The sequence below is a fragment of the Asterias rubens genome, chromosome 18 (genome assembly GCF_902459465.1).
Source record: "Asterias rubens chromosome 18, eAstRub1.3, whole genome shotgun sequence".
Lineage (NCBI taxonomy): Eukaryota > Metazoa > Echinodermata > Asteroidea > Forcipulatida > Asteriidae > Asterias > Asterias rubens.
Genome location: NC_047079.1, coordinates 5,691,749 through 5,718,698, shown reverse-complemented (window position 1 = coordinate 5,718,698; position 26,950 = coordinate 5,691,749). Strand labels below are relative to the sequence as shown.

The 26,950-nt window shown below is 41.9% G+C and overlaps 3 protein-coding genes across 4 annotated transcripts; all 3 read left to right on the top strand.

The window, feature by feature from the left end:
• The first annotated feature begins 430 nt into the window (after positions 1-430).
• Positions 431-10,740, top strand: LOC117302341 (nuclear envelope pore membrane protein POM 121-like). 2 transcript variants are annotated; one of them, XM_033786257.1, is made up of 9 exons: positions 431-1,109; positions 1,504-1,779; positions 2,451-2,612; positions 2,902-3,121; positions 3,641-3,961; positions 4,745-4,856; positions 5,292-7,166; positions 7,700-7,861; positions 8,477-10,740. In XM_033786257.1, exons 1-9 carry the CDS (start codon positions 448-450, stop codon positions 8,656-8,658), a joined length of 3,972 nt encoding a protein of 1,323 aa, XP_033642148.1. In that variant the 5' UTR covers positions 431-447; the 3' UTR covers positions 8,659-10,740. The 2 variants fall into 2 exon arrangements, with proteins under 2 accessions (XP_033642148.1, XP_033642147.1); XM_033786256.1 differs by having other exon boundaries at positions 4,745-4,868.
• Positions 10,741-12,123: 1,383 nt separating this feature from the next.
• LOC117302617 (lactoperoxidase-like) lies at positions 12,124-19,423 on the top strand. Its single transcript, XM_033786597.1, has 9 exons — positions 12,124-12,149; positions 13,696-13,895; positions 14,279-14,452; positions 15,057-15,293; positions 16,109-16,781; positions 17,115-17,285; positions 17,783-17,952; positions 18,475-18,595; positions 18,923-19,423. The coding sequence occupies exons 1-9, from the start codon at positions 12,124-12,126 to the stop codon at positions 19,086-19,088; spliced, it is 1,938 nt and encodes a 645-aa protein (XP_033642488.1). The 3' UTR covers positions 19,089-19,423.
• Positions 19,424-22,549: 3,126 nt separating this feature from the next.
• LOC117302616 (dentin sialophosphoprotein-like) lies at positions 22,550-26,189 on the top strand. Its single transcript, XM_033786596.1, has 2 exons — positions 22,550-23,949; positions 25,691-26,189. The coding sequence occupies exons 1-2, from the start codon at positions 22,550-22,552 to the stop codon at positions 26,187-26,189; spliced, it is 1,899 nt and encodes a 632-aa protein (XP_033642487.1).
• Positions 26,190-26,950: the final 761 nt, after the last annotated feature.

Here is a 26,950-nt window from a genome sequence, read left to right as displayed (position 1 = left end):
CTCGCCAATCATAGGCCCTTATCTTTCTTGTTTTTTTGTTTTTTTGAAAAATTATTCAGAAGAAGAATAGATGTACTCAATCTGAATTTACATGTAAGAATCGGTCGGTCAAAAGAAAGTAATATTATTAACGATATGCTTGGAGAACCAAATAACATCAGTTTAATTGGAATGTATGTAATTTGCCAGATTAAACATTATAATCTTACACTGTTTCTAAATTATTTCTTCATTTGAACATTTCCTAAGAAAAATATTCGATACTGTGCACGGCTGCACGGCACATGTCTAATCGATTATTTCAACTCCATAAGGGAGAGACGAACAAATAATACGGTATAGCTCTGAACACCGATCTTTACTCGAAATAAAAAAGAATCGATTAATTCCGGTATCGACAAAATGCTAAGTGTGTGACAGACATGTGGAACACCACCACCATCAAAGATGTCTGAACGTCGACTGCTCATCTTTTTGTGCATAATTTGTCCATTTATTCTTCACTTTGGTCTGAGTTTTGGTGTGCTGTCAGTAATTCTACTATGGGCAACATTCACTGCGTCAGTTTTGGCGTTCACAACCATAATCAGCAGAAAAACAGCGGGAGCAACACAACAAAAATATGCAGTTGTCACACACTCGTCGGCAAAACGTGCGAAACGGGACAGCGGCCCCGGTGACAACGGTGATCGCACCGCCGGAGCCGAATGCCGTAAAGCCACAGGCCCTGGGACCGGCAGAAGTAGCCCTTTCAAAAACTACGTTTCACAACCAGTGATTAGCCCCATCATTTCACCAATAAGTCCACCTCATAAAACCTTTCTAAGAAGAGAGTCAGAATATTTCCAAGGCTCCGGACATGCAACTGCAGAAAGTGGATGGAAGAGTAAACATTTCGAGCCGGTAATTTTGTCAAAGTCGCCAGATCATCACCATAGAAATCAAGATTTGTACGTTTCCAGAGGTCTATACTCATCACCTGGTTATAGTTTTTCTGAGAAAATTTCACCTAGACAGGTATCCAACATAAACACCAGCTTTGGCAGGTCTCCGCTGTCAAAAAGTGTGCGGTCACCTTTAATTTCGCCATCAAAGAATCATTTTATAAAGTAAGTTTCCACTCCCTGGTAATTGCTTTTTCATTTGTGTTTTTTATTATAATTTTGACCCTCCAATTAATCCTTCAGATCTTGGCCCCATTTCATGGCACTACTCTTATCTTCCACTCCAGTGGAATAAATGCGCTTCTGTAAAATGTAAGTTCTAATGCCCCCTGCCAGCTAGTACTTGTAGTTGTAAATATCCGTCATTCAGACAAAATATCATTAATCAAAAGTAAGATCTGTATTTTACAAATGGAATCGATAAATACATAATAACATTTTTCGGTAACTTAATTTTGCAGTTTGTATTTTTGTATACGTTTCTTGATTTCCTTTAAATCAAGAGAAATCGTTCACTGGATAGATTCTACATTTTTATCTGTCTTTTTCTCAACTGCAGTTCATCACCACAACCCTTCAAGCCAATTCACAAGATGTCGTATCCCTTGGACCACGACAGCAGCATCCCGCTTCCCCTGACGAACCGTCACTACCCTACCCACCAGCCTCAATATACCCGTACCAGCATGGGGCTCCTACCAGCGAGCTCCATCTTCTACGGAGATGGGGCGGGGCTCTCCTTCAGCCCTCTCAGGAAAGGGAGCGGAGTCAGGACTCATAGTCCAGTCACGGTGAAGATTGCACGACCAGACAATAGACGGTCTGCAAGTCCACTGTAAGTTTTGCTGTAGTGGTCGCTTTTAATAGACCTTTTCGCAAATACTGGGGCACGCGCCTAAATCTTGGAATTAGGTGCACTGTGGTCTAGCTGGTGACCAAATTTGATCCATATCTATCCCACAATTCATCTCATTCGAAAGTCTGCGCTTGCACAATGGTATTTGCGAAAAGGTCTAGGCAAAACACCTGAACCCATTTAAATAGCTAAGCACAGCAAAATTATGCTTACCAGAATAAGGTTACCAGCTAAACCACCATGTCCCATGTGAAATTTGTGACTGGTGTTCTGCTCATTCTGCTTAGCAGACAATTGTCAAGCAATACTTTCTGCTTAAAAGCAGCTCTAGGAAATTGGGCCCTAGGAAAGTATGGTTCACCAGAAGGACACAAACAAGTTATACATGTATTAGACTCGAGTCCCATAGATTAGAAGGAAAAGAATAAAGTTCTAAAGTTTCTGACTGGCACCCCGAACAAAGGTATTGACAACAGGGGACAGCCAACATAGTGCTAGATAGCTCAGTTGGTAGAGTGCAGGCACGTTAATCCGAAGGTCGTTAGTTTGGTTCAAATCCTACTCCAGTCAATTTGTATTTGTTCAACCTGAAATGATATTAATCATATGAGCACTCATCTTCTAAGAATGGATTTTGATGGTTCTTACAGATTTCGTCGGTTATCTCTGGAGCGAAACAGCGGGAGTCCGAACCCTCTCCATAGGGACGCAGTCATAGCAGCATTGAACGAGAAACGCAAGAGGATTCAGACAGAGGAGCCGGATGATGCTAGTAGTGTAGCCTCGTCAGCTGGAGTCATTGCTAAACGCAGGTGGGATTTTCTTAGATCAGCCTGCCTTGTTGAAATATGAAACATGTTCAGCGGGTGTGATTTATTTTTTTTTAGTGTGAAAATAAGAACAGAGAGACTGCCAACATAGGAAAGCTCAGTTGGTAAAATCTGCAAGTTAATCCGGAAGTCGTTGGTTCAAATTAAGTGTCTAACTCAATTCATGAGCCCACATCCAAATAATTTTTCACCAGAACTTGCTACACTTGGCCCGTTTTGCCATTTTGTTTATTTATTAATAATAAATTTAAAACAAAATATTTCTTGGCAGGCGTCTTGAGAATGGATCAAGGAGCAGCACTCCAAGCATAGCGGACTCGTCCAATTACTCCATGATCAACGGCTACCCGCAGTCGGACAGCTCGCCGGAGGGTAGTACAAGGGCAAAAAGAGCCTCCCATTGGTCAGGAATGAGAGGGGTGCAGTCTCACACCCCCCGGAATGCAATCGACAGCTCCGTCAGTTCCAGTCGGAGAGCGTCCATGGCAAATGTAAGGGTGAAGTTAAAGACACTGGACACTATTGGTACCAAATTCTAAATCTGAGGTCTCTAAATCAAATTCGTGGAAAATAACTTCTTTCTCGAAAACTATGTCACTTCAGAGGGAGCCGTTTCTCACAATGTTTCATACCATCAACCTCTCCCCATTACTTGTACCATGTAAGGTTTTATGCTAATAATTATTTTGAGTAATTACCAATAGTGTCCACTGCCTTGAATCATTAATCTGGATATGAATCGTGAGATGATTATAAACTTTGTGTGATTAGACCAATTTAGTTGACTTGATGATTGAGAAACATGTAGGAATTGAACTTCGTTTCTTGAAGGGGCACAGCAATTTTCCTCTGGTAAGGGGCACTTCTATGAGACAAATGTATGTATTGAAACCTTGCAACGGGCACCTTGGTAAAAGCAAATGGTTCCCCGGCATTTGCCGTGGGTGCTGTGGTCGAGGCCTAGGCATCAATTTTTCCTTTAAAACAAAACAAAATTATTCCTGTTTCAGATGATGATGAGAAAAAGAGTAATGAGCCAGCCTCCGATGCCGGAAGATTCTCCTACCAAGAAACCATGGCAACCTCCCGGCAGTCCTCAAAGTGGCGAGGCAGGGAGCAGAGAAGACGTCTTACAATCCACTCCTCAAGTCAGACTGACCGCGGCCAGACTGACAGAGAAGATTGGAAAACCTGATTCAGAAATGCAAGAGGTTACTGATGATCCAAAAAGCTCTAAAGACGCCACGCCGTCCGAAGTGCTGGCTAAGAGTCTGCTAACGTCCAGATTGAAAACACCGAAACTTGATAAGCAGAGACATCATATGCTTAAGGTAAACTTACCGTTACCTTCTTATTTTTGTTCTACTACTCAAATTAATGTCAGGTGTATTCAATATGGCAGCTATGGTTAAGACTGAAATGCGCGTTGTCAAGTTCTAAGTTCATCCATAGCAACAGTCGAAGCTGTAGTCGTAGACGCCAATTCGGATACGGTGTAACCAAACTGAGCCTAGAAAGGAAAAAATAGTTTGGCAACTTTCAATTAACAGGAAAAGCTTTCAAAACCAAATATAAACATGACGTAAAAAGTTTGGAGGACCTTGTTTCAATTCAGCTTGCTTCTGCTAAACTTGCAAGATTTTGGTCCAGAATGCCTTACGGTTTAAATTTAAAGGCAGTGGACACTATTGGCAATTACTCAAAATAATGATTGCCATAAAACCTTTCTTGGTGACGAGTAATGGGGAGAGGTTGATGGTATAAAACATTGTGAGAAACGGCTCCCTCTGAAGTGCCTTAGTTTTCAAGAAAGAAGTAATTTTCCACGAATTTGATTTCGAGACCTCAGATTTAGAACTTGAGGTCTCGAAATCAACCATCTAAACACGCACAACTTCGTGTGACAAGGGTTACTTTTCTTTCATTATTATCTCACAACTTCTTCCACAGGTTTGTTATTTTATGCATATGTTGAGATACACCAACTGTGAAGGCTAGTCATTGACAAATACCAATAGTGTCCACTGCCTTTAAAGTCCTGGGGAGAGAACCCTTTGCATGGAACAAATTTTTCTTTTTAAACTCATAATTTTCTTTGCCCTATCCCATCTCAGAAGTCCGGCTCCCCTGGAGAATACACGGCCGCAGATCTCCAAGAAGATCGACACTTTGCCAAGCAGCGAGTCAACTACATCCTTGGTTCACTGCAGGAGGATGAGGATAAAGGTAAGCCACAAAGTAAGTCTCCCCCTCAAAACAGATTCTGTCTCTCGGAAATACACCCTTTAGTGCACTTTAGATGTGCACCTGTATTTTGATGACTTTGATTATTAATCTTAATTGCATTGAAGTTGAGCTGAAGTCAGCACAGAAATTCCACTTAATATGAAAAGACCCATTTGCTTTTGCTGTCCAATGACCTCACGCTTTAAATGTCACCCTGAAACTGTACCAAATAAAATGGTGTTTTGCACCATTTTAATGTGAAGTGAGAGACTTGTCACTTGTTCCCCACTTTCATGAGAGCTCCATCTTTTGGAAAAGGAGTGCATCACAACACTCAATTTGACCTTGGAGCCCCCCTTTAAAAGGGGGAACTGCTGATTTCTCTGGTTAAATTTAGACTTGGTTGTTAAAATCTTTTCTGTTGCATTTGCGCAGATGAACCAGAAGTCACCACAACAAGCTTAGGGTCTGCAAACCCTGTGATCTCAACTGGCTCGGCTGCTCCCTCATCTCTGTCTTCGACTGAGATGCTCAAACTCAGCACAATGAAAACCTTGCCGGTCTCCTCACTCTCAAAAGACGGCCTGCAGCTTCCAAGCTTAAATAGCAACAACAGCGGAACTATTGGTAGCGGCAAACAGGCGCAACTTCAGAGCACAGTTGCAAGTAAACAACCGTCTAGTGCTCCCCTCGGTGTGTCCAAGACATCTCTTGGTGGTGGTTTCCTGACAGCTGGCCTTGAAAAGCCGACTGGAATCATTCCTAGTTCCTCCACATCCTCATCAGTGCTTGGGGTTACTGTGACTGATAAAGCTAAGCCCTCTTCTGGAATCAACCCCACAGCTTCATCCATACAGACTCCCGTTGGGCAGTCACTTGCATCAGTAGCACCAAAGAAAGATTCTGTTTTGAAGGGATTGCTAGCTGGTACAGACATTGCAGCCACTGCGTCTCCACTTCAGCTTGGTGGGGCCACCTCGAGTTCAGCTTTTGGTCAGTTAGCGGGGAAGCTAACCACCACGTCCCAAGCAGGACATGGTGTTAATCCCTTATCAAAGCCAGTGGGCAGTGGAATCTTGACTCAGGGAACTCCTACAAGTGGGCTGACTGGATTCTTATCGCAACCACAAACCTCTACCATCACCTCATCTCAAGGTAGTCTACAACCTGCGTCCACAGCATCGGGACAACTCCAGAACAGCAGCATAAGTTCTTCGCTCTTTTCTCAGGTCGTGCCAAGTTCATCGGTAACACAAACCACGACCCCTGTTGGGACACAAGCAATATCGAGTTCTGGATTTCAGTTCGGTGCTTCAGTGGGTAAACCACCAGCAGCAACGAGCAATCCTATGTCTGGGTCCTTGTTCGTGTCGTCAGCCCAGGCTGCACCAAGTAACACTCAATCAACTTTCCAATTTGGAGGGACAACTTCTCAAGTCCCTCAAAGCAGTGCCCCGTCTACAACCGGATTCCAATTTTCATCCACAAAGGCAACCACAGCTTCAACACTTGGAACAGCTGGACTCTCATTCGGCGGCGTGCCTACTGCCGCACCATCTACACAGAGCAGTATAGCGCAGCCGAGTACTCCGTTCCAATTTGGTGGTGCCACTCCTTCGACTAGCAATACAGGTACCCCTGTGTTTTCCCTCGGGGGATCAGCCGGCACTTTAGCTGGCCAAACCACTCAGATGTCATCAGGATTTTTGAGTACCCCCTCAGTTGCCGGAAGCTCCATGTTCGGTGCAGCCAATCCCGCTGCTGCCACCAAACCAAGTTTTACCCAAGGTTTTGGTCAGTCAGTGAATTCTAAACCAGCTCAGCCCTCTGCATCTACTTTTGGAAATCAAGGGATAGGCATGGGTGGCGCAGGTGTACCTCAGTTCAAGCCAGCCTTTGGTGCAGCAACGCAACAATCCCAACAGCCAAGTCAACCGTCTTTTCAGTTTGGTGGCAGCCCAGCAGTCTCCGCAACCCAGCCTGCCGCAGCCGGTAGCGGCGGTTTCACATTCAACGCAAAGCCTGCAGCAAGTACTGGGTCTGTCTTCGGAACAGGTGCAGCACCTGCTGCTGGGGCCTCTCCGTTTCAAACGGGTGCCGCAAGCTCAACAGCTGGAATGTTTGGCCAGCAGTCCTCCCAACCACCTTCCTTCGGATCAACATCTCAGCCGACCAATACCTTTGGTGGTACAGCTCCGGGACAAAGTATGTTCGGAAGTCAGTCTTCCACACCTGCACCGAGCGTAGGGGGGTTCAACTTTGGGGCATCCAACCCTTCTCAAGCAAGTCAGAACTCTGGATTCGCTTTTGGTAAGTACCGTCATTCATTTAAGGTTTCGTTCACGAGATGATTCCGTTGAGCCCATGATTTCGTTGACGAGGTGATTTCGTTGACCATTTATACTCGAAAGCACAAGAGAAATACAAATACCAAAGAGGTCTCAGGAGACGGATTACAGCAACATTATTATTTACTCTCTCTCGACATTTTTGCCTACATGTGGCCTCAATCCATCAATCCCCTCCTCTTCTATGTCACTCCACACCAAAGTATTTGGACTTGGATGAGATTGTAATGCCCGACCCAGTGATCAGCAACTGTTAGTTTGACCTATAGCCCTCAGCTTTCTGAGTCCTTCATTTGGGCAAAGAAGGATTTGGGGTAGTGAGGGATGAACAAAGATAACTGTTAAGAATCATAAATCATCGGTTCTTTTCAGAACCAACTCTACTCAAAAAGATATTTGCATGGTGTTACTGCAAACCTATTTTATAGTTAACAAAGATAACGTCTTGTCTTGTCTAATGCTGTTGATATTCTTCCCTGTTCATTCACCTTGCAGGAGCAGCAGCAGCAGTAGCGACCCAACCACCAGCGGCTTCACAGCCGGCCACCGGTGGGCTATTCCAGTTTGGTCAGGCCGGCCAGCAAGCCAGTCAACCCATGGGTTCAGTAGGTGGCTTTGCCTCACCGAGCAGACCAACATCATTTAACTTTGGTGCTGGTGAGTACAGTCAACCCTCCTTATAATAGGGATGTGATTTCTACATTTTGTTATTTGTACCATGGTTATCTTTCTAAGGTCCCTGTGGAGTATACAGCCCTTGGCTGCCGTAGCTCTGCAAAAGCTTTTCCAAAAACATCAACCTCTATCCTCTAAGTTACTAACCCCGCAGGTACCAATTTATACCCCCAGATAAGACTGGTATGACTGTTTCAATGATACCAAAACAGGTAAAGATTTCATCCAGAAATTTTCCATGGCAAAATATTCAGACAGAACAACTTTTGTGCACACTGAATGTTGATATTGTGTTGCAAATGGTGATTTTTTGAGTAGCATTTGATATATTTTGTGCCAGATTTTGCTGCGCCAGGCCTGTATGCTTAGTTTTTGAAAGGGCAAGGGCACCAAGGCATTTTCTCCTTGGTAAAGCCAGGGCATTTTCTCCATTGTAGATTTCTACAGGAGCACTTCAAGGGCACCAATGACCAAGGCAATGACAAGGGGGGCACGGGAGCAATCGCCTTCATTGCCTCGGTGAAGTATCAGGCCTGCTACGTTATATAAGGGAAATCGTTCACTGATAACTTGTTATTTGTTGTTTTACAACCTTAGGTGGAGGAGGAGCGGGGGGCGGAGGATTCGGCACTCCTGCCCCATCAGCAGCTCCCGCTTTCGGAGCTGGAACTCCAACAAATCCTGGAGGCTTCAACCTCGGATCGTCTGCCTCTGCATCAACCCAGAGACGGACAAGCAGATTGACTCGGCAGAACAGGCAGAGAACTGGCCGTCGATAAGGATGCACGGTGACCGTTGTAGATATTGTATAAACCTGCTAATGTAACTGGGGGGGGGGGGGTGGTGGTTATAACACTGTTTCAGTCAGGCACACCAGAGTTGCCCCGAACCAAATAGATTAAGAGCGACTCTAGGTAGACCCTAATAAGTTTTGGTTTCGAACAGCCGAACTTAACATAACATTGGTTCGGATCATGACGAGATCATAGTCTGAAACCAAGGCACTCCAGAGTCATTCCGAAAGACTGCAACAGTTTAACTTTCAACTTCTAGTGTGCCAGTCGCTCCTAACTGTTTGGTTCGGCGCGACTCTGTAGCATCTGTCTTAAACAGATGTTACACAGACAACATAATTTGTTGTCTAAGAGTTTCATATTCCTGCAGAGTTGACGCTTCATTCTAAAAAATAAAATAAATAAAAAAATAAAAAAGGGCGAGGCAGCTTTACGTTGTACGAGAAGGGCACCTCAATGAGGGAAATGTTCAACTATATCGGGGGAAATTCATATAGCATGGCTTGGAGGCAATGGAGGAAATTGCCTCCAATGTCCCATTGCCGCTATGAAGTATCAACCCTTCTCTAGAAAGGCAATTAGTGCATGTGTGTAGACATTGTATACTCAAAACTTTCCCAATTTTTGTGAAAAAAATCACGGGCATATTACTTGGGTTAAAATTTTACATCTAGTAGTGCATATTTTTTGTTCATATAATATGCAAACAAACAAATTTCTGCCAAAAAATCTATGTTTTATTACATTAAACATCCCATATCTAAATCTGAATTTTGTTGTTCATAATTTCCTCTTCATCCCGTTAGTTGTGCTAACATAGACTAGGGCCCAATTTCATAAAGCCTGTAAGCACAAAAACTTGCTAAGCAAAGACAAGTATTGCTTATTAAACAGAGACAGGTTACAAGATAACATTACACAAACAAATTTGTTTAGCAGAGACATTTGTCGAGCAGTATTTTTTTGCTAAACAGCTGTATGGCACTGGGCCCTGTCAACGTCCCTCTCAAGCCATCAAGATAATCGCTACAGATATTAGTTACATTTTCGATTTTGTATGTTTGTTTATTAATTTGGTGACAATGTAAATAATTATGATCATTATAGAAACTAATCATGAGAAACTAATGTGAATTTAAACTTGTTTTCGTCCCAGGACTGTTCAAACTATTTGTATAAATACTGGCCTTCCTGTATCATTATGTGAATTTGAAATTCTTTAAGCTATTTTGTATGCTCTTCCTATTTTGTGTTATATATATATTTTTTTTGCTGAATTCTTTAAGCTATTTTGTATGCTCTTCCTATTTTGTGTTATATATATATTTGTTTTGCTGAAGTACCTCTTTGAACTGTTTGAAAAAATGCAATGATGAAAGAGTAAAGAGTGATGTGGGTGTTACAGTTACACAGCTATGTTCGGAAAACCCTATGTTCCAAGACTCATATACGCCTCTCTTAATATTTATGCATAAGGTACGTCACAATGCTAACTCAAAACGAGGTGATGGGCGCAGCCACTGCAAGTAATGGAAAACGTGCGCCCATAGCCTCATTTTGGGTAAGAATTATGACATCATGCATAAACATTTAGAGAGGCGTATGGTCTGTGTCACAGAGAAACCCTGTAGCTTTGTTTTTTAATGCATATTCACTAGCTGACATCACTATTGATGAGCTAATATGAATATTGATGACTTGTAAACCGGAGTATGAGTAATGCATATCATTAAATCGCCACCCAATCAAGCAATTGCGGTTAGCATTTTGTAACAAACGATTTTACAATCAAAGACCAACTCGACCGATCCAAGGCAACGTGTTACTTTAACTGTTTTATAGTCGTTATATTATACCACTCTACATGTAATGTACCTCAATTTTTCAAAGTATGGTTTTAAAAAAAAAAACGCTCTATAAAAACCACGGTTGCATTTGTTGTCTTGCCCTAAGTTGACCGCAGCATTTGACAACTACATTATTTCACTCGTCAAGTATGGTATTTGTGTACAGTCGTTATTGTGATAGTTGTACAATAAAAACGAATTTCTAATAGAAATACTCACATGAATCAATAGTGGCCTGTTTAATTTTTAAGGAATCGTGAAGACCATGTGAACTTTGTTTACAATAAGTGTGACCTATTTAGGTATTCTGGCAGGCATTATACATGTACTGCACTGGTCCTATGGGAAAGTTTACCCTTTGTGTCATAATTTCCACACAAATCCAAGAGTTATGAAAGTAAAAGCTGGACAAGTTTTGAGATGTGCCCCCCTTTCATCATATCAAAAGTTGATAGGAATTAGACAGTGCAGTTTCTATAAAATATAAGATTTTATGTTTTCTTCCATTAGTCTTAGTACAAATCGTGCCTGCAGGAAATTTAGGCTCTGTGGCTCTTTTGTAAAGATGTGATGTCACAGGTCACATCATCTATACCTTTGTTTTTTTTAATCGTTCGGTTATTTTAATCATGCATAAAGGGAGATGTATACAATAGAACCAACTGTGAACATTTCACTTCAAAAAGGTCGCGTTTTTTTTTTTTTTCGCCGAAAATCCAGGGCGGTTTTTTTTTTGGTTTTTTTCCTTCCCTTTTTTATGCAAGTTGCCAGACTCACAAGGCCTGAAGGCCACTTCAAGGTGTGGGCTACAATTATTTTTTTTCCCAGAGGCCGTTGCCACCTTCTCCTAGGGCTGAAACAGGGTTACCCCTTTTACAGTCCATACAGATGTAGGCTTGGGTATCATCAATCCAAAGCCTGACCGATAGAGCACGATTACTTCTTTCTCGAAAACTACGTCACTTCAGAGGGAGCTGTTTCTCACAATGTTTTATACTATCTCTCCCCATTACTCTTATCAAGAAAGGTTTTATGCTAATAATTATTTTGAGTAATTACCAATAGTGTCCATTGCCTTTTTGGGGCAAGTTTGATATACGTGTAATTTGAAAATGAGTGAATAAATGAAAAACTAATTCAAGATAATTTTGAAAATAACCAAATTTAGATCTGTGCGTTTGCATCAATAATCTACATCATCGTCCGTCATTTAGACACAAGTTTGTTGACCTCTCACACGGTACACTGGGGCCCACTCTATACACCTTTTTGCGCCTCGCTATAAAAGTGGCCAAAACGCTTCGCGGAAGCACCATTAACGAGTTAAAAGAAAACAGACTCAACAATTGTCCTTTCATGCCAAAGAAAACCACTCGAAGGGGATCCCATATTGCGCGGGTGGATGACCATACGGTGCTTTATAAAAAATACACGTGTCGTTAAAATGTTGTTTAAATACTAGCGACCTTATTGGGTGGCGAAGATCACGTGTTGGTGCTTCGTCATCAGGTTTGAAGGCTTTGTCGTAGGGGTGTGGGTTTCATCGTGTGTACAAGTTACAGATTGATTCTAACTTCATCGTTACGGGTAACACGAGAACATAATGCGTGAAGAATCGGACAAAAACATGTAAGTAAAACAACTATTTCTTCTGTTTGTTAATAGTATATTTTATTATTCATACTTTAGGCGTATTAGTCTGATTTACGTACAATAATGTTTAGCCCAAGGGCGAGGTCATTATTTTTTTGCAAAGGCCAATTCCATTGCACATCTTTGTTAATATGAAACTTTTGAAGGGGCAGCAAGGCCAAGACCAGGGCAACAGATGCCTTGGCCTCCGGGTCTCCGTGTCTTTCCTGGTGTACGAATGGGTCAGCCTGTAGCCCTTATAATGTTACGTTCCTGTTTTAAATTTTTGTTCAGGGACCAAACATTATGCCTGTAAACCAAAAAGCTAACAAATATTATCCACAAATAAATGAATAAAAAACACTAAAAAGCAGCGCGTTAGCTGACAAGACCGTAAACTATTACCTAATTAAACTCAATATTAGAACATTGGAAGATGTGAAACGGTTCCGGAAACGTATGTCCCGGCCCCTCTTTCTTTTTGCACTGACGATAAAAGTGTAGGGGGGACCCAACATGAGCATTTTTATGTATGAAAGACAATCCATTGATGTGACACACATAGTATCTCTACTCTATTAATTTTTGCCATCTTAGGGTGCTCTTATTGGCCATGTTACTGGTGACGTCATGCTACGCATCAACTAATGACACAGAGCTGCTTGTTCACCTAGAGGGTCTTATTGACAGTGCTGACTGGAAACAACTGGAATTGCAAACGACAATTATACTTTCAGATGGTGTGTACATGAGCATATTATTATTATTACCTATAAATTAACAATTTGTCCCCACTTCTGTTTCTTCATCCCCCGGTTGCCACGTCTTCCTGCAGGACAAACAGCGCATATTATAGGTGTTGTATACTATCTGGAAAATTGCGAGCGCCTTGAATAAAGGCTATATGTTATGTATTCAACCATGTCAAACCCTTTTCAAGAACCAAGCCCACGCTATCATGTTGACATGTTTGTTATTTATTTTGTGTGTCTGGCTGTGATGTACATAACATTGTTAGTTTTCCAAAAATGAAAATAGCACAAAGAAATTGCAAATAAATAATTTATAATTTTTATGGTTTGTTTTTCCAGAAAGAGTTGATGGTGATGTATCATTTACTAGGTATCCCCTTGATGTCTTGAGACAGTTCAGGAGTGTCATCATCTCTTCAATTGGTCGCAAAAGATTGCTCAGATTTCTTGCGAGTGACCAAACGGATTTTATTCATGAGTAGGCCTAACTAATAATGTGTTTCCCAATTTTGTTGCAATTTAGCATGCTCGTCGTATTTAAAATAATATTTGAAAACAGCATCGTTATTAGGTTGACAATTATATTTGCAATTGAAAGTGACACGACAAAGTAATTCATACTGAAAAAGCCCCACACAAGCTTTCCAGATATAAAATTGGTACCTGAATTAATTTCATAATGTAAGGGTATGTGTCCTGTGAGTGGCAGATTATGTTTGACTGTGATATCGAACCCTCTTATTTGATGAATTCCCCACCACGGCCAAAATCTCCTAACTTTGCACTTTTAGCCTCGACCCAGAAACAGCCAACACACTGATCAGCAGAATACTTGAACGACTTGAGCTAGTCTATGGCGGAATCACCTGTGACGACACAACGAGTCAGCAGCACCGAACCTTCGACGGTAGCTGCAACAATCAACGTCGGCCCGAATGGGGGATGGTTAATCTTCCGCTAAGGAGATACACCCTATCCGCCTACAGTGATGGTGAGGATTACGTAATGTCATTTTTTTGCAAAATAAATTTGATTGTTGACTTTGTGTTTTGATTATACGCCGCCATGGCATGAATACACAAATATTTCTTAAATTTTCGTGTACGAACACGATGAATCAAAACTGATCGTGTGAGTGTATGTACATGATCAATTGAAAACTTATTGTGTACGTACATTATAACGTGTACGCATATGATAACGTGTACGTACACGATAAGTCCAAAACTTATAGTGTACGTACATAATTACTCCAAATGTATGGTGTATGTACACTATAGACCCACACTTATCGTGTTCGTACACGATAAGTCCACATTTATGCACTTCCGTTTGATAACATTTTGAATGTACATGTACACTATTTTTCCCCAGGCAAAAAAGCTCCACGGAAGTCAACGACGGGGCAAGAGCTGCCCAGTGCAAGAGCTATCTCCAGGCAAGTCACAGAGGACAGTGATGATCTGATTGCCAATGGTTATGCCGCCCTCATGGTTCACTTTGGCCAGCTTCTAATCCATGACACTGACCAAGTACCTGTAGAATCTGGTGAGAAGAAAGAACATCTCAACATCCTGAGGTGCTCTTACACCTATAACTGCTCTTGTTGACAATGATTGTTTTGCTAAAATCTTACGGGAAAGAAAACCAAATTTTCCTTTAAAGCAATTCCATTAACCCAAATGTTAGAAGAATGTGAATTAGATCACAACATGTGCAGACCAGACATGTTTTTAGACTAGTGGGTATCGAAACCCCTTTTTAGGAAACTGATTTGCCTTCGTACTCGGGTACGGACTGATAACCGTATCAAATGGTTAAGAACCAAGTCTCTTTGAAGGGTGCCTTTTGTGAGCATTGTACCGGTCAGCCATCTGGGCCGGGCGGGATTCAAGCCAGGTTTCAAGGGTGAGCGGCTGCTCATTACAATATACCAGAGCCCAATTTCGTATAGAACGTAAGCACAAAAACTTGCTGACCACATAGTATTGCTTAGCACTTAGCAGACTCAGGTTACCAGATAAAAGTGCATTCGGTTTACATTGTTGTGACTGGTGGCATGCCCGACTCAATATTTGCTTAGCAAAGAAATTTGTCAAGCAATATCTGCTTAGCATCCCTCTCAACAGATGACACCTTTTTGCGGTTTCAGATACATGTACCGGATGTCAGACATCTCACATCTGTTTGCCGATTCCAATCACAGAAGGAGATCCTGTATTCCCCAATCAGGACTGCATCGAGTTTGTGAGGTCCGTGGCGGCACCGGCATTGCACGGCTACCAACCGTGGGCGTACGACCAACCCAATATCATCACTGCGTACCTAGATGCTTCATTCATCTATGGGTCGAGTCTTGCTAAGGTGAACAGCCTTAGGATAACTGGAGGTAGGAATGCACTCTTTTTTGTAGTGGATTGTGTGTTTTTTTTATCAAGGAGGGACCAGAGGGCGGAAAGTGACATATTTTTTACCGTGAAACTATCCGTAGAAAAGACAGACGCTTGCTACAGACCTACGGGAATTGCAATGTTGATTCCAATTTTGTGTTTACCACTAGGCTATACTTCTGTATTCTATCTAATAAAGTCTTCACTTCTGCGATCGATAAAAATGCGAGCGTAAAAGACAACCACTCGCATCGAAGCACCCTTTTGCAATGCCTGAGTTTTAGCTTTCCCAAACTGGCACAAGTAGATGTGGTAAAGTGGTATTGGTGTGGGAGTCCACCAGCTGAAACGCTTGTCTTGTGGTGGTTTCTTTGCCTTGTGAGTGCACACTCTCAAAACTCGGTCATGTTACCCTTTTCGAAACCACGGCGTTTGCTTTTTGGAGCACTGGCTCATCAGGCTCCGTCCAAAATTGTGAAAATGTGTGCATTCGGTCTGGGGCTTGTATTACAAGCGGATTGAGGTTCGGAGCCCTATAGCCAATGTTTCGAGAAGGCCATAGTGTGTCTCTCGTGAAACCAGGCCTTATACTCCACCTGTCCACATTCTTGCCTGTATCCTTCGGTATGTGAATAGGGAGGCTCACGAATGCCATAGTATAAATTTTCGTACGATTCGCACTTAGCCCCAGTGAAGTTAGAGTTGTGTTTCGTAACTCTCCCACACCCTGCTCATTTAAACTCAAAACTTGTTTAAGAAGAACACGCACCTCCTTGGCGTTTCCCCCAAAATGTGTGACTGTGTTCTTGTCTAGATCCCCAGGGTCTCATGCGTGTCACACCAAATCCCATCCCCGGTGGAAAAGGACTCCTTCCACCTGACAATAATCTTCGAAGTTGTGCTGGACGGAACGGCAAGGTATCGTGCGGTCTGGCCGGTGACAACAGGGCGGCTGAACAGGTTGGCCTCACGGCGCTTCATACGGTGTGGCTGCGAGAGCACAACCGCATCGCCCGGGAGCTCTCGGGCGTCAACCCGCACTGGGACGGGGACAGGGTGTTCGACGAAACGCGTAAGATCGTCGGTGCCGAGTGGCAGCATATCGTTTACAACGAGTACCTGCCTCTTCTGATTGGCCAAAGGTACATGAGGAGGTACAGGCTGGATGTGAACCGGGTGGACTTGGCTGAGTATCTGTACCGCACCAGGGTTGATGCGACCGTCCGGAACGGCTTTGCCACGGCGGTGTTTCGACTGGGTCACAGCCAGATACCGACGACTATCTGGAGAGTAGATAAGGAGTTCCAGAGAGTCTTCAGTGATATCAAGACGAGGGAGGCTTTCTTCAATGCGACACACGTGTACAATGTCGAAGAGGGAGGAGTAGGGTCGATTCTCAGAGGGATGCTGGTGCAACCTCTTCTCGTCATAGATGGAGCATTCTCACCTGCACTTACTGATCATCTATTTGAAGACCCGGAAAAGGGGTAAGTATTAACAGAAATGTGGTTCTCGTGAGGGCTTTGAAATATGAATTTGAACTAGATGCATAGAATAATATTGGCAACACAGCAAACACTCACATAATCATCTGAGAATTACGTTTATCATCAACGAATGTTACCTTGACTACCCAAAACTCACTCAACCGTTTGCACTCCTGTTCCGTTTGTAACGCTCTACTGTTCACGGAAGTTGTCTTGAATCATGCACCCCTGAGACCTCCTCATATTAAAATGTCACCCATTTATATCCCTTGCAGTTCTGGTCCATATTTTGTTGTCATTAAAATGAAATCTATATCATTGTTATCCATGAAGGTTTGGGCTCGATTTGGTTTCACTCAACATCCAAAGAGGACGCGATCATGGTCTACCTGGATACACAGTTTTCAGGGAGGACGTTTGTGGTTTAAGTCAGGTACGTAGTTGGCAAGAACTGACCGCAGTCGTAGGAGACAAGACTGCCCAACGCCTCAGGACAATTTACAGGTACTGAACTTTAAGTCCTCCTAAATAAAACATTTTGTGTGTGACAATTTCTTCATTTCGAATATACTAAGCTAACCACCTTGTTTTGTCTGAAAGGAAAAACCCTGTATATTCCAAACATTTTATCGTATGAAAACTTGTTCAACAATATGCCTTTATAGGACTACAGTCTTATCTTGATCATGGGCCCAGTTTCATTACAAAACTATATTTTGGTCGATCGGCGATCTGGGTCACGAGAAAAAATTTTAAAAAACCGATTATACATTTTGCATGACATCGATTTAAGAAAAAAAAAAAAAAAAAAAAAATATTTCAAGGGATATTGTCTACTATCATCATCAATAGACCGTGCAAGTTTTATGCAAATCTATATCCTAGACAAGTTTTATCTTACTAATTCTGTAATGTTCCTTTAAGCAGCTCTATGACATTTGACCCTGGTCTTCTTCAAATACTTATTTATTATTTAACAACCATTCTGAAATGCTTTTCAGTACCGTCCGTGACATTGATCCCTTCGTCGGTTTCTTCTCCGAGCCGCCGATGCCAGGTGCCCTCATTGGGCCGACCCTGGCGTGTCTGATCGGCAAGCAGTTCCGATCCCTCAAGTACGGTGATCGTTTCTGGTACGAGAATAAGAGTGGACAGCAAGCTCTCACTGATGGTAAGAGTCTAAGTTCAGTTTGATTAACTCATGGAATTTGTATGACCAGAATTTGGGCAAAATTATAAAAAAAAAAAAACAGTTTCATAAAGCTGTTAAGCTGAAAACAAACAACCTGCTTGACAAAATGATAGGGGAACCAGTCACAATAAGGTTGACCTAATATAGTTTTGACCAATAACCTTTCCCCCTTACAAAAATGTGCTTGCTTGAACTAGAAACAGCTAACCCATACTCTTCCATGACTTTTTTACACTGTTGGTAACCGTTTGTTATGAAATGCAAATGGTTAGAAAGATGATTCAAATGTAGAGTCCTATGATCAACAAAAACGTGCCTCAAAATTGCACGGTTTTCTTTTTACTTGCGAACCAACACGGTCGGCCATTGTGTGAAGGAAAAAAAAATTACTCCACAAAAAGACCGGGATTCGAACCCACTCTCTGCTGATGACAAACACCAGTGCATGCCCGGTGTTCTTAACCGTCCACTTGCTAATAAACTGTTGTCTTTATTTCGCAGCCCAGCAAGATGAGATCCGAAAGTCGAATTTGGCCCGGGTGCTATGTGACAACATTGACGACTTGCCAGAGATCCAACCATTTCCATTCCTGCAAGCTGATGAAGATAGTTCACGCTGCCAGTAAGCGTAATTGTGTTGTGCTTAACTGCTTTTTGCGTGCACATGAAATCGGGCCCAGAGATGTAATATTGAGGTCAACTTTGCACATTGTGAAACGCCAAATCAACATTGTTTCAGAATTTCCATCCTCAAGTTTTCCTGTTTTTTTGTAAGGATTCCTTTTTTGAATCGATTTTGAAGAAAAATAAATAAAACGTCACCATTGAAAAGCACTTCAATAGTGGCAGTTTTGATGTACAAATTTCAACATTTCCACTTGTCTTTCTCTAATATTATTTCAGTTTCTCAAATAAATAATCGAAAAATCTTGCTCTTGAATTTATATAGGAGCTTGAATCCCTACACAACTTTCGTAGAGTACAGCAAATACTATCGTTATCCCAACCGAACGGGCTGCCTGCTGAATGACTTCTCCAACCAACGGGTGAGCTGCCGGGACCTCTCCGCTATCCCCAGGATGAACCTCGGTGTTTGGGCTGAACACTATTACTAAAACACCGTTCACACGAAAGCATTTTAGCAAGGGTCCCTTGGTAAATAGTAGCTTGGGTGTAAGTCGACTTATTGAAAATTATGAACATTCCTCGTGGGACTCTTTGTTTTGTTGAGGCTCAATCGGTGACTTCAGAAGTGAAATGGTGAAGTGGGTTAAACGTAGTGTCACTTGCTTTCTTCAACATTTAAAACAGCGAGGAATAGATAATAACAAAAGTAAAAGAAAATGCTCTCCTTCGTGAACTTTTGATTGAAATTCTTCTTCCCATTTTTATTTAGATAACACAAAATACAATTGTTTGACGCTTAGGACCGAACAAATAAAACATTCAAACAAAAGTTTAAGCCCACAGCCGTGTTTGTTTCAAGGTTTGTTTTGTTTCCTTATAAAAAAGACGATATTCGCTTATAACTCAAAGGGCCTTTTCACAAAAGGGAAATGAAGAGATATTTTCACAAGTTTATTATGTTTTGGTTACCTGATCAGAGAAATTAAAGTGAATCGTGCATGTTGTTTCTACTTGTATTTTAAACAGGCTGCCTATAAATTAACCTAGCGTGACACAAGCCAAGGAGATGGTAGTCGCATTTGCATTGTTTTGCCTCTTTTCACACCACAGGAATTTAGCAGAGGTCCCTTGCTAAGTTTAGCATCGTTGGGAAAATTGACTTCGTGTGGACGTACACCATTGTTTGGCCCCAGTGATTGTTTCCATGTACCGCACCAAAGACATGAAAAGGCACTGGCGATTACGCACACTTGACTCCTCAAAGATCTTAAAGGCCATGTATACTGTTGGTACTCAATAGTGTTAGTATTACAACTTACTTGGTAATGAGCAACGGAGAGCTGTTGATAGTGTAAAACATTGTGAGAAACGGCTTCCTCTGAAGTAACGTAGTTTTGAGGAAGAGGTAATTTCTCACTCAAATAACACAAGGAGCCTTTTAATATGCACGTTGTGCAACAAGGGTATTTTTTTCTTTCAATGTTTTCTTGCAACTTCGATGACCAAATTGAGCCAAAACTGTCAAAGATTTGTTATTTTATGCACATGTTTGGATACCCCAAGTGATATTACTGGTCTTTGACATTACCAAACGTATCCAATGCCTTTAAGACGCTTGCACATTTTCTTCAAATCTGAATTACATTTACTCCACTGCACTTCGTCTCCAAAACAAAAACATGTAAAAAGTTTTGTCTTTAATTTCTCTTCACTTCACTGACCAGGAAACTCGAGTGATGGCGCCCTACTGATTGACAATGACTACAGAAGCGTGGGCCAAGGTTTTTCAAATCAATATTCAAACAGATTCACCTCACACAAAGGGGGTCAATGTTCGGGATGAATACAATGGCCTTGAAACAAACTTGGCGTCGTTTTTCCTGGGTCTTTTTGTTCTTCATGTAAATATGAAAATAAACCCCCAGGAAGTTCTGAACTAGAATATCAAGCGTGAGGATCGGATATCTTTTAACATGGTGCACAACATCTATTATAGTCACTATGAAGTGCATAGTGTTGAATGTCAAATCCATACCTTTATTTGAACCGAGAAAGTTTGGATCTATATAAATAGCGGCTGTTGAAATTCAAGATGCAGCTGGCATGGCCAAGACAAACAAACAAGTCTTATGGCCTTGTCACACGAGGCAACTTTTGCAGGCAACTTTGAGGCAACCAGACGACAGGACCACCTTGGTAGCACATGGAGTCAATTTTAAAACAATGTCTTTCGATACACAAAAGAAAAATGTTAACAATTAATTACGGGAATCCTTTTCTTTCTGGAGATTGCCTGGAACTGGTTGCCCGTAAATTGCCTCGTGTGACATGGCCTTTATATCCAGGAGTGAGAGTCATTACTGACAAGAAAGTGTAAAACTTGGATATTTTGTACAATATACACCCAAAGAGAAGTCCCCCTTCTGTGGCAAAACAGCCTATGAAAATTACGTTTTTAAGAAAAGCAAATAAATGATACCGAGGATAAGCCGACTTGTCATACGGGACGAAAATGCACCAGACAGATTTTTAAAGACATTGGACACTATCGGTAATTATCAAAGACGAATAGTCTTTACAGTTGGTGTATCTGAACATAATATGCATAAAATAACAAACCTCTGAAAATGTGAGGTCAATCGGTCATCGAAGTTGCATGATATTAATGAAAGAAAGGAAAACACCCTTGCCGCACTATGGTCACACGAAGTTGTGTGCTTTCAGATGCTTGAATTCGAGACCTCAAATTCTAAGTCTGAGGCTTCGAAATAAAATTTGTGGAAATTACTTCTTTTCTCGAAAACTTCATTACTTCAGAGGCAGCCGTTTCTCACAATGTTTTTTTTTACTACCAACCTCTCCCCATTACTCGTTACCACGAAAGGTTTTATGCTAGCAATTACCTTGAGTAATCTCCAATAGTGTCCACTGCCTTTAAAACAAATTTGAATTCTGATTAAAGTCTGACAAATTTCATCCATGTACGAATTTGAAGAAAAAAACTTAATGGCCGGGCGTTTCAATCCTAGCAGAGTCTTTTTTTCTAAATCTGCCTCGAAGGCTTGAACAACTGTTTTCTAATGGGCTATTACGTCTGAACAGTAGACACAGCAAAATAAATAGTTTAAGTCGCAAGATAAAACGAATGTTAAAGCAAACCATGGAGGAATTAATTTATTCCTCCATGAGCAATAACAAAGTCACCGAGTCAAAAAATAAACCTTTAACGAACAGAGCATAACGATTTCCTTCCTCCATCCATGTTTCAAAACACCCTTGTTGAAGGCAATTGGTTTAAATTGAAGTCATCTAGTAAGCCTCACTTTAGAGACCCAAACACTGGAACAAATCTTCTGTTTTCCTCCATCCAGTAAGGCGATCTGTTTATATAAAAGGGTGAATGGAAAGTATACCTTGCCGTTGACTGCTCGATTTACCCCCAGCACCCCACCCAAACAATACCGATAATAGCGTTGGGGATTATCGAGTGTGTCTTTAGTTGTTGGCATACTTCGTCCATGCTCTCTCCCTCATGTCAATAGGTATCCCCTTCTTCAAGTATTGACCCATCTCGTTGCTCCTTGACAACGAGTGACACAAGCAGCACAACACGTTGGTACCATAGCGGTAAGCCTACTTGCTATGGGTAAGCTAAGCCGAGTTCCGTACAGCCTAATTGCATTAGTGGTGTGAGCTTGTTCTTTGATAACTTTTCCAAAACCACGCTGTATTTTGCCTCGAATACTGAAGTTACAGTCCGAGAACTCCAACAAAATTCTATTTTGGGGAACTCATCGAGAATGTCTTCGATATGTATGGTGACTGTGGTTAGACGATTGCAATAGCAATGGATCTATAAATACCACAGTGAAAACCTACGAGTGCTGTTTGTGAATCTTGTGATGTAAATTCTGAAGTGCTTGTGTTAGGACACGATTTTGTGTTAGCTATGACTTCAAGGAGAAATTCCACCAGTCATATGTACGGAGATATCGGGTCGGATATCTTGGATGATGATAATAATCTACCATCGCGTTACAGGAGGGGAAGACGGAAAAGCATCACCGTGACGAGGAAAGACAGCAAGCCGTCGATCGCGCCGAAGTCCCCGGTTCCTGCTCCACCGCGACCGCGTCCGATAAAGAGGAGCGATTCGAGCCTCTCGCGGGTGTCTTTGGCGTCCGAGTTCGCGACAATACAGGAGGATTCTGTCTGTGACGACTTCCGGGGTGAAAATTTACAACAGAGTGTCTCGTCGTCGATGTCCGACAGTAGGCGAGGTTCGTTGTCGTCATCTGTCAGTCTTAGTTTTGTCGACAGGCAGCGTCGATTATCTTCGTCTTCCCTTTCAAATGACTACTCCTCATCTTATGATCTACCAAGACGAGTATCCTTCACCGATATGAGACCGTCCTCTTCTACTACCGATGACTACTCGGAGTCGAAGTCACCATCCCGCCGGTTATCGAATGATTTCTCCCCGTCACAGTCATACGGTGCACCCGTTCCCCGTCGGGTCTCCGTTGTCAGTCTCCAAAGGAGAGACTCCGGAAATTCTATGGACTTCAACGCAAGACGCTTATCAACGGTATCAGACGCCGTGGTTATACGTAAACGCAGTAAGTCCAAGGGAAGGGGTTGTTCAGCCGGGCGTCACCGCCGGGCGTCTGCCGGTGATGCCCCCAGTCCTCGGAGGTCCTTCCCGCCGCTAGCATCAAGCAGGTCTCGTGCTTCAAATCCAGCTTATCATTCGTACCCACCGCCTGAAATGGATAATGTGGTCTTCGACGATAATGAAGATGAGATACCATTGACAATGGCGGACAGGAATGATCTGAGTTATGAGGCATCTTTAAGAAGAGCCTCTCTCGCCTCAATCCACGAGATGCACCACGCCGTAGAGCTGCTCAAAAACCAGCGAGCTCTCGACAAAGCCGAGAGGAACGTCAGCCCAACCCTAAGCTCCCATCGCCGCCGTAGCAAAGCAAGAGGCGGCCGCAGATCCTCATTACCCACGCCCAGTGACTCCCCAAGGCAATCCGTAATCTCCACCTCCAGCAACAGAACAATGGAGGCCGATTCCAGGCGCTCATCTGTCAGTGCCTCCATACAGGACATGCATCAGGCAGTTGCTCGGATCCAAGAGAAACGACTGGTGAGGAAACTAAACGCCAAGGTGCAGTTCTCTGTTGTTGAAGACGCGACTAGACCGTCTGACAGACGGCGACTGAGCGCATCTTCGGGAGGCAGGCGGAGGGGAAGTGCTGGTGGGTCGTCCGTGAGTGCAGTTTCTTGCAACAGTATGTCTGGTAGCTCGAGTGGGAGTGAAGATTCAGACTCTAACAACAGGTTTGTAGAATTTATAATAATAATAACACAGATGTCAACTTTTAATATGATGATTTTGTTCACAGAACTCAGGAAAGTATTGAGTATACAGTGCTTACACACATATCTGTGTATAAGGGTAAAACCAACTATAATACAAGTTATACATTTTATTCAATCACAAATTATAATAACAATTACATGAACAAATTTTGCACAACCTGATTCGTGACACAATTCGGATGATGCGAGTTAAACAACCAGACAGTTTTTGCTTTAGAAAAAAACCCACAAAAACTGTCACAAAATACACTTAAGATTGTTTCTTATGACGTCACAAACGGTACGTCATAAAAACTTCAATGAATAACAATCCAATTCAATTGATGAGTTGAAGATGCATTACTTGCACCGATGACAAGTTTTCCAGTTCGAAGCGAGCACATCTGGGTCAATCTTTCGTTGACTCAAAACACAGCAGTTAAAGGCAGTTGCCACTATTGGTAATTGTCAAAGACTATCCTTCACAGTTGGTGTATCTCAACATATGCATACAATAACAAACCTGTGAAAATTTGAGCTCAATCGGTCGTCGAAGTTGCGAGATAATAATGAAAGAAAAAACACCCTTGTCACACAAAGTTGTGTGCGTTTAGATGGTTGATTTCGAGACCTCAAGTTCTAAATCTGAGGTCTCGAAATCAAATTCGTGGAAAATTACTTCTTCCTCGAAAACTATGGCACTTCAGAGGGAGCCGTTTCTCACAATGTGTTATACCATCAACCTCTCCCCATTACTCGTCACTAAGAAAGGTTTTATGCCAATAATTATTTTGAGTAATTACCAATAGTGTCCACTGCCTTTAAACATCAACAACAACATACATCACAAAATAGAGGGGTCAAAAAGAGGTACCCATCATTGCATTAATAGAAAAGAAAACAAATCAATAACTGACAAACTTTCTTTCCCCCGTGATTGGGATTAATCGAGAGTAGTACACCGCAAAATGAAGCCCTTCAACTTCTTGCCAAACGGGCCTTGAGAAGGAATTCCGTGAGAAGGATAATCTTCCATGCATTGAAATCAGAAGATGACATCTTATAGGTGCTGCTCAAAATGTGCCATTGTGTCTTTGTAGTGTTATGGGAATCTCAGAAATTCTTTAAGGGGATGGGGGTAATTCTGCAAGAGAAAAAGAGAGTGCTAAAGTATGGGGTTCTTGACCAAATGTCTTGATCCTGCCCCAGGCTTTCTAATCAATGCAGACTGAAGGAGCTCTAGTTTATCTCAGACAAAGGGGTTGTGAATCCCTTCTTTATTCGGATTAAAATGGTTCAGATTTATCCCTTTGAGGTGTTTAAAAAGGGCCTGGGGTGGAACAGCTCTTTGTTCCTGCATTACAATATGGTGGGTACACTGTGGAACAGCTGAAAGGATGATACAATTAGATTGATCTGTTGTGGAGACCTATTGTATGTAGGCCCGATTTCAGTGAGCACAAAAAAAATATTTCTTACAAAAACAAAGTTACTCGCCTTTTCTTTCATTATTCTCTCTCACAACTTCGATGACCAATGATGTCAAATTTTCACAGATTTTGTCTTTTATGAATTTATGCATATGTTGAGATACACCAAGTGAGGAGACGGGTCTCTTTGACAATTACGAAAGGTGTCCAGTGCCTGTAACAGTTTTTTCCATATCATATCTTCACTTTGGAAAGTTTCACACTAATTCAAGAATTTTTCTTCTTCTTTATTTCAGCAGCAGCGACTACAGTTCATCATCTTCCTTCTCAGGGTCGTCCTCCTCGGACAATTCCAGTTCCTCATCATCTTCATCATCAGACTCCTCCTCAGACTCGGACAGCGCCAACTCGGATTCAGAAGGCTCATCATCAGATAATGACAGTGTCATTTCAGGTGACAACGACGACCATGACAATGACAGCCACCACTCAGGTGTGTCATTGTGCTCTTCATCCGAGACAGACTCCGGGAATGGAACCCTGAGTAGCAGCCACGGCTCTAAGACAGACGGGGTACCCAAGAGCCCCCACGACATCCCTGGGCCTTCCGGTGTTTACAGACAAGCAACCCAGTACTCACCCAAACCTACCCCTGAACCACTTGACAATAAACGAGAGAATTACTTTGATTTTGAGGTGGACAACAACCAAGGACTTGAAGAAGTAAATGATAAAAGTCCAAAGCCAGTGAACAGACAAGCCACATCGAGTGTTTGTGTCATACTCTGACAAACCTTATATATTTTATTCTGAAGTGTATAATATGTACATATCAATCATATCAAAGACATGGTTAAGTTTGACTATTTAACAACATCTTTCAAATTAAAGAAATATTTATTTAAAGCAACATTAATTTTTCTCAACTTTCTACTTACATATATATATATATTTTTTAATGTTGTGACCTGCACTCAGGCAAGGTTTTTAGGAAGTGCAAATTATATTTTGGATGGACTCGACCATCACTTTCAACCTTGGTTGATTAAGTAAAAAAGCCCAGGTCGGTGGTTCGAATCCAACCCAAGCGAGCCAGTACAACAAATATGTGAAAAGTACATGAAACAATCGTTTTAAAGTTGCCTGACTGCATTCTTCTTAAAAAAAAAAAAATTGTATTTACATGCTATGACAATCTTTTAATAAATCAAGCAAGGGAGGCATTCAGTAGTGAGTTCATGTTCAAGTACAAGTACAAAAAATTATATGAAATATGAATTGGACTATTACATTGGAGACACTAGGGGGCGGCAGACGCCCAAGGCAAAAAACCACCCAGCGTTCCAAAGTGACCCATTTTTTTTAGGGTGCATGGCTTTATTGGTGATTCCTCTTAAATAAGATGGAACTTCATTGTTAAAAAAACAACATATTTTGAAAAGTATCCATTCTGGAGTTTTAGTAAATCTCCCTTGAAAATTAAAGTGGTGTGTGTTCACAAAAAAATGAGATTGTAAACTGCCAGACAAAACTTCTTGAAAGCTAGAAAG